Source organism: Lipophrys pholis, assembly GCF_963383615.2.
Source record: "Lipophrys pholis genome assembly, chromosome: 4".
Taxonomy (NCBI): domain Eukaryota; kingdom Metazoa; phylum Chordata; class Actinopteri; order Blenniiformes; family Blenniidae; genus Lipophrys; species Lipophrys pholis.
Window position 1 is genome coordinate 4,375,994 of NC_137637.1, and position 8,418 is coordinate 4,384,411.

Genomic DNA, 8,418 nt, shown 5'->3' on the forward strand with positions numbered 1-8,418 from the left:
TACATTTAGCGAAGCTCGTAATTTTTGCTTTACACAGACTCAGTGATCATTTTGTCAAAGCATAATTTAATTTAAGTTAGTTCTGAAGTTCCAGAGGTTGTTGCAAATCCTCACTCCTACATAATCTCAAAGTTCTGATTTGAATCTAATCCCAGAATTATCAGGGGGGGAAAAGGCAGAATAAAAATGTTTCTTGTTGTTTAAATCCTGCCTGGACGTCCAGCTCACTGACATTTGCAGCTTAATGTGGCCTAATGGAAGTGGTGAACAAACTCCTGAGAAAAAAATGTAACCATTCATTCATTCATTCTGTGGCTGCCCTAATCATATTTATTATGACTGAGATGTAGAAACTAATCAAATCACAGGCAGTTTAAACTAAAGATTGGTCATTGATCGAGCCTTCATTAAAACAAACATGCGGGCCTCGATCTCAAAATAAAGAAATAAAACAAAGAATTAAACTTCATTTTCCACTGAGACATCGTTTTTTGTTTTTTTTTATTCCTTCGTGATTCATTGTTGAACATCTGAAACTCAAAATCACTCACAGAGAATTATCATGTAACTGCATACCATTTTAAACAAAATAAAATGAAAAGTTGTGATTTACGAGGAGAACCTTCAGACTTTGACACAAAAACTGTCACCTTCATCTTTTTTTTAACTTTGAAAGTAAAAGCTCACCCGGGTTCACTGCACACGTTGCCTTTTCTACAGGACAGGGTTCCACTCTTTAGATTAGGGTATCGAACATCCAGACCATAGGCCCACAATCAACATCAAGCCCAGTAATAACTGGATAAGAGGTATTTCATTACATGGAAATGTTTTTATGGTGTACCGGAACCTCTGACTTTCTAAATGAACACCAGTGGAACATGAAGCAAAGTTTTGTTAATGACATGCTTGAAAAATACCCAGAGCTGTTCACCGCCGTCTGGTCCGTCCTCTCCGGGATGCTGTGGGTTTGTTTGTGTGTTGGTTGGCCTTGCTTTAGGCAGAGGTTGTTCCCTATCATATAACTCAATCTAAAACACCTCGAGTTTTATGAAATCGTCTTTATTTCAAATGCATGTGCATGCTTGGCAGCATGTTTGTAGTTTTAAGTTGATTTTGCACATTTATCTGCAGATTGTTTTACACATTCTACAATTTGTATCAGTAACTCACTTTTAGTCAATATTTGGAGTTTGGGGTTTTTTCCCCCGCCATTGTCATTGCCAAAACTTAAAAATATTTATGGGAGATAAAGAGGAGCTGCAGCTTGTTAGGACGAGTGTCAGTGTCTGTCATAAGGCTGCTGCTCTGCACAGTAACAACGATCCATAACTCATCCTCACAGAGGAGGACTCATGTCTCCTCTGAACGGTCCACTGGTCGTCAAGACTGGACGTTCATATGGAGAAACTTGGCGAGCTCAGCATGTTCTGGAACACACAGTGATTTTGCTCAGACTGAGGAGAAAGGATGAGTGAATGAGGATGTTTGAGAATAAGCTGCAGCGCTGGGCCTCTGTGTTCTCCACTGCAGTCAATCACCCACACAGCGTTGCGTTTCTACCCTTTATTGCACGACAATGAGACACGATGACACTGGACACTGTTTGGAGGCGAGAGGAGTCCGGCTGAGGCCTGGCGGGGTTCAGTGAGGCGCTCGGCTCCAGCCCGCCCTCTCCCGCGTGTGCAGCCTGAAGTGCGTGTTGAGGTGTGCCGACTGGTTGAAGCATTTCCCGCAGACGTGGCAGCGGAAGGGTTTCTCCCCGGTGTGGATGCGGTGGTGCCTCTTCAGCATGCTGACGGTGGTGAAGCTCTTGCGGCACACGGCGCAGCTGTAGGGCTTCTCCTTGGTGTGCCAGCGCATGTGCACCTCCAGCTGGCAGGCGAAGCTGAAGCCCTTCCCGCACTCCTTGCAGCTGTGCCACCGCTGCATGGTGGCGCCGGGCAGCGAGGAGCGGGCCGCGGGGGACTTCAGGGACCTCACGTTCTTAATCTGCAGTATGTGTGTGTTCTGCTTGTTGGAGCGCAGCGGCGGCCTCAGCGAGCTCCTCTGGCTCCGGGCCAGCGTGGCCCGAGGGTCAGAGGGCGTTGCTCTGCAGTGTGGGGAGGGGGCGGAGGCCGGCTGCTGCCTGCTGCCCTCTGTCTTGATCTCCGGCACAGTGAGTGGGGGCGAGGACACACTGAGGGCCGGAACCATGTGGCTGCAGTTCCCCTCCTCCAAGTCTCTGGTTTCTGTGGGACAATCATGAAGAACGTCTCCTCCATTTGGTTCTTCTTTGACGTGAGGAAGCAGTTCCACACTCCTCCACTCGGACTCACACAGCAGAACGTCGTCCTGCGGCGCCGACGGAGGACCTGGAAGAGGACGACACACTGATCACACACAGAAACAGGAGCACTGCTGGGAGGACATCACTGCATTTAAACCTACCAACCACCAGAGGGCGCTGCTCTGATTTAACATACTATCCTCACGCCATGAAGAAGATTAGAGAGGAGGAGGAGCAGGAAGAGAGGAGGAAGGGGAGAAGGAGAGGGGGCAGAGAGGAGGAGGAAGAGTAGGAGGAGAGCAGCAGGGGGAGGAAGAAGAGAAGAGGAGGAAGACGAAGAGCTGAGGTGAACTATAACCAAGTTCTCACTAATGATGTTGGAACAACCTGATCCAGGTGTTCAGTGACGAGGTTATCGCCTCAAACTCTGAACAAACATCTTACGTCTTTTCTTTTGAAGTAAAATAACACAGACTTTGGATCTGAGGGTTGCAGGATTTTGACTCCATCTAACCCCCAAATTCTCCATCTAACCCCACATCCTTTATCTACCCTACCCCACATCCTCCATCTACCCCCCAAATCCTACATCTACTCCCACAACTTACATCTAATCCCACATCCTACATCGACCTCACAATCCTACATCTAGCCCCACATCCTCCATCTACCCCCCAAATCCTACATCTACTCCCAAAACTTACATCTAGCCCCACATCCTCCATCTACCCCCCAAATCCTACATCTACTCCCAAAACTTACATCTAATCCCACATCCTACATCGACCTCACAATCCTACATCTAGCCCCACATCCTCCTTCTACCCCCCAAATCCTACATCTAATCCCACATCTTACAAATACCCCCCACATTCTCATCTACCCCCACATCCTCTATCTATCCCCACATTCTCATCAACCCCCACATCCTCTATCTACCCACACACACCCCTCCACCCCCCTCACCCGGCTGCAGCAGGAGTCGCTGCACAGCGACGTTTAGGAGGCGCTTGAGCCGCTCGTTCTCCTCCTTAGAGCGGATGATTTCACTCTGGTACTCCGCCACGGTGTCTTTGACGGCGCGGAAGATCTCCTCCGCGGCGGCCGTCAGCCGGTCGTTCAGAAACACGTTGAGCAGCTCCAGCTTGGTCATGTTTTCGTCCCGCTGTCTCCAGAGGAGGACCGTCCTCTGTTTACATCCACTCACCCGGAAGGACAGCGCCGGGGCCGGTTCCCGCTGGGACCTGCTGAGCGCTGGAGAGCGCCCCCCGGTGGCCTGGAGGTCTACCGCAGGTCTTAAAGATATCCGCAAGAGGTTTAACTCTCCTGTCGTGTTCACCTCCCGCCCCTTACTTTAGTGTTCCCGGTCAAAATTGACTGGTCTGTTTTAACTGCTCTTAAATTAGCACAAAAAACATTTATCACCACTAAACATTCTTTAGCTGGGAACAATGTCTCAAAGTAGTGTTTAACATAAATTTATAGAATTAGACATAAAATAACTGCAGTGAAAATACAAATAGGCAAAAAATTTATAGAAATGGATTACAAAATAAACATGTAATACAAAAGATAAATGGAAGGCCAAACTCAACATGAACTCGTGTGTGTGTGTGTGTGTGTGTGTGTGTGTGTGTGTGTGTGTGTGTGTGTGTGTGTGTGTGTGTGTGTGTGTGTGTGTGTGTGTGTGTGTGTGTGTGTGTGTGTGTGTGTGTGTGTGTGTGTGTGTGCGCGCGTGTGAATTTATGCAGATGAGTGGCATGTGACACTCAGGTCAGAGTGAATCTTGCAAACATAGGCATCACATTTGCAGCATCTCAGGCTTGTTTTGTTGTCTCTCGGGGCACAGAGCTCACAACGCTTCCTTTTCTGCCCATGTCCTTGTTGGGGGAGAGCAGCCAGGGCAGCGGCTGGGGCTGGGGCTGGGGCTGGGGCTTGCACACTCCTAACCAGACTGGCATATGCCGGTGTGCAGGGAATGTGCTGGTGCCATTGAATAAGAGGAGTCACCAAAGCTTTCCCCAGCTCTGCCGGGCAAAGTTTCCTCTTGAAACTCTTTCCCTGATGTCAGGTTGGGTTGATGACTGTCCACACCACATATGCATTGATAGCAGACACAACCAGGATGTTGTGGAACAGTGCCACTGGCCAGAGGGCTCTCATTTGCTACCAGGTTGATTTCTCTCCAGGTGTCCCCGAACACATGCTTCCCCCCAGGTTTGTCATCTCCAGTATAATTCCCTCAATAGACTCTGGTAAAAAGAAGAGCTTCATGCCGCTGATACGTAGATGATGCGTTCAGGTGCATCACGTACCTCCTACATTTCTTTTTCTTTTTTTCCTTTATATATTTGGTGGGTGCGGCTTATATTCCGGTGCGCTCAATAGTCTGGAAATCATGGTACTTTAAAGAATTTTATAAAAAGGTCAGCGATGATCCAGGTGGGAAAAATCTTACCTTTTTGTAAGAAGCAACTCAACAACTTCAACATCAAACCTGAGACAGCACATTAAACCCGACGGGCCTTTCAAGGTATGTGCCAGTCACTAAACAATTCCTTGAGGGTTTTACTATTTTAAGTTGTAATTTGTTTGTAGAACCTGCCTGGTATATTTTCCTTTGCACCTCAAGGACAACTGTCCGTTTGGTTTTGGTTTTTGTAATTCGTCATTCAAAAAGACCATTCCAGCAGCAAGTTTTTCCTCATGTTTTTGAAAATATACTGCAGGGGTGGGGAGCTGCAACTGGCTACTAGTGTGGACTGAATGGGTGGCAACAATGGAGAAATGCCAGTATTCTGAGGGTAATCGCCCAGAGCAACATATTGGGAAGAAAAAAAAGAACTATGAACTACTTCATTTTTGGAACTGTGAATTTAGAACTATTAACTGAACTAGTACATTTTAAAATTTGTGAACTGAACTTTGAACTAGTTCATGTAGAAACTGAACTTTCCCAACACTGGTCTTTGATGAAAACTCTGAAAGCTTCTTTATGAGTCAATTTAAAAATAAAAAAAATGTCAAAACACAAAGGGAGCTCAACTTTGATCTTTAAAACATGTAAGACTTGATATAAAATCGAACTGTCTAGGTCGCGGTAAATAACAGAGTGTAAACTTTTCAATACCATGAAAATATTTACACCAGGGTTGTTTTTCAAATGGAACCTCATCACATCAACGAACAATGCATATGGACTCAACAGATGGAAAACTGCTATATCGTGGTTATTTTCAGTTCATCTCGTAATAATTTTTTTGGATGAGCCGATCAATAATGGTCAGTAGGATGGTCTAATTCCATCATCGGTCCAGGAGAAAACGGGAGTGTGGGCGGCAGAGTCTGCAGGTCCAGGTCAAGGAGCAGGCACCTCAGCGGCCGGCGGTGGATTTTCCTTGTTGGAGGATGAGGAGGAGGACATATATATATTTACATAGGGCCCGCAAGGCCTTCTCTGCAGGCCGAAGAAAAATATCAGAATCACAGACTGATGTTGATTATATTTTGTCCATGAATACTTCTTAAATAATTCCAAATGGTCTGTCCGCTTTCTCTCATAGCTTCTCCTGTCTGTGCTGCTTCCAGATGTGTACTTCCATATTAAAGCTTTTAACCAATCATATTTCAGCCATCACCTGTTGCCAGGGTAAAGAAATCTGCCTGAGGCCTTCACTTTCAATTCTGCAAGTGTCTGCAGCTTAAAGTAAGTGTAGGTGATGCTGCTGCTTTAACCAATCAGATTTTGATATTGGCGACTCAGAGGGGAAGGCCGAAAAGTCCCTCCTATCTTCTTATCTATCGACTTTAGCTTAACCCCATGGAGGACGTCACGGGGTTAAAGAAAGATGTTAGGAGGCTTCCTAAAGGAGTTAGTGAAAGGCGATCATGGTGTTGTGGCAGTCGGTCCGCACTTTCATTTAGTGACATCATAATAATGCGACGGCGGTGCAAGTTAGTGACATCCACCATGGTGGAGGAAAGAACTACAAGTTTCAGACAATGGACTACAAAAAGTGCATTTGGGTTTTATATGATTTAAAGTTGTTCAAGGCAGATTATTGCTTTGGTAACTTACATGATCTGCTCCCTTTTTCCGACATCATGAGTTTCCCTGAACACTCGGATGAGCGGGTCCCTTTAAATGTTGTCGCTGCAAGGAACTGTGGGGCAGCATGAGCTCGCCTCCTTTGCTAAAGGATGCATCAGTGGTTCCTAAGCTAAAGGAAGCAACAAGCCTCCTTTCCTTTGCTTATTGAGAATTCGGAGAGTCTTTATCATGGCCGCCACACAAAACACTTCCGGGGTTAAGGAAAAGTTGATAGATAAGGAGGTAGGAGGGACAATTTGGATGTACCCAGGGCCTTCCGGAAGGCCTTGAGTGACGTCAGCATATTCAAGCCCTCTGATTGGATCGTCAGAGAGTTCACGCTCCAGAGCTAGATGACTGCATCTGTAGCGAGCTGCATGAACAAAAATATAGTTGTGTTAATTTAATAGCGGTTTTGTTAACCTACAATGGCTAAAGGAGAAGATAAAGAGAACAATTTTCAAGTAGGACTTTTCCAAGAGGTCTTTAAACACACCGCACCACTCCAAGCACAAGGAGGTCCGGTACAATTTATTTGAGCTCACTACAACTTCCTTGGCAGGATTCAGGATTATGTTATTTGCCATTATATTATTTCCAAGACCACGAAAAGCTGACAGCTGTCACTCTCCTCAACCCCCAGAAGTTTTGGGAATAGCAGCTGCTTTTTTATGCAGCTGCAGCAGAAGGAGAGACGTGAACTTTTTTTCATCGTCATAAACAGTCTTCGTCATAAACAGTCTTCATCATAAACAGTCTTCGCAACTGGACTGGATTGACTCAGACTGGCACTAGTGAAGGCCTAGGTCTGAAATGCACGGCCCGCCACTGATATAATATATATATATATATATATATATATATATAGATGGATAGATAGATAGAGAGAGAGAGAGAGAGAGAGAGAGAGAGAGAGAGAGAGAGAGAGATAGATAGATAGATAGATAGATAGATAGATAGAGTGGCGGCTGGTGATACATATTTTAGGTGGGAATCATCATTATGATTATATTTCAGCCAATCTTCATTTAGATACAATGCGTTTATAAACCATTTTATAACAATCTTGCATTTTTTAGATTGAGCGAGATGCCCAGTGATGAAACATTAAAGTTCTTTTAAAAAGCTGGTGAACAGAGAGCACTTATTAATATGACTCTTTTATTACCAACCTTGTAAACAAATACAAGCAGATGCTTCATTAGTCCCTTTTAGAAAATGAAGGTGTTTTGGGGCTGGTTTACTTGAAATGACAGTCTGAGTTTAGGAAAAGACAAAGGGTATATCAGGTAGTATACTATCAAACAACACATCAATCCATCTTTCAGAGCATTTACTGTAAGAACTGGCTCTATTGGCAGGAATGATTTTATCGCTACTGCAGCATTATGTGATATCTATCAGGTGTAATTGGTGAGCTTTTAGTCAAATACACGTGCAAATCCAACATTACCTTGATCTTGGCATTAGACACATGCACGTGCTACTTGCACATATTTCTTCTCAGAAGACGCCAGAGCTCCTGCGTCTAACCAAGTGTTGTAGTATCATCAGCAGGGGACAAGTGAAGGCTGCAGTGACTTTGGTGACACTGCAGTGAGCACCAGTGACATTACTGGGTATTTTTTATTAGATTATTAGTATCTGTCTCTCTGCTGTTGCAGCAGTTTGCAATCTGCAGACTTTCCCTGGTACACTGGTTACACCGCCTGCTGCTCATAGACCAATCTTATCTCTGCTGCTCCAAAGAAACTTGGCTACTTTTGAGAAAAATTAGCTTGTAGCATATTTTGTACCTCACGGTGATGAGAAAGAGGCTTCGTTTGTGTGTTGACATTTTCTTACAGAGTTACTGATGCCAGAAGTGTGAATCTGTGAATATCTTGACAACTTTACCGAAGTTCAGTGCAAATGAGAGCCTTTTAGTCTGTGCTCGCTGCTCCTGCATCTTTATCTCCCAGTAAAGCCTTTTGGATGTAAACCCAAAGTGTGACACTCAATTGACATTTGGAAAAGTGATTGAGTTGAAAAATTGTTCCTTGAAATGAATTATGGATTG

At 44.9% G+C, this 8,418-nt stretch overlaps 1 protein-coding gene across 1 annotated transcript; it reads right to left on the minus strand.

Annotated features, from left to right (window-relative positions):
• Positions 1-461: 461 nt before the first annotated feature.
• On the minus strand, positions 462-4,230 carry LOC308108976 (uncharacterized protein; the record flags this gene model as incomplete). The annotated part of the gene is made up of 3 exons (XM_080462307.1): positions 462-2,354; positions 3,236-3,545; positions 4,126-4,230. 3 exons carry the CDS (start codon positions 4,228-4,230, stop codon positions 1,645-1,647), a joined length of 1,125 nt encoding a protein of 374 aa, XP_080318433.1. The 3' UTR covers positions 462-1,644.
• Between the last annotated feature and the right edge of the window lie 4,188 nt (positions 4,231-8,418).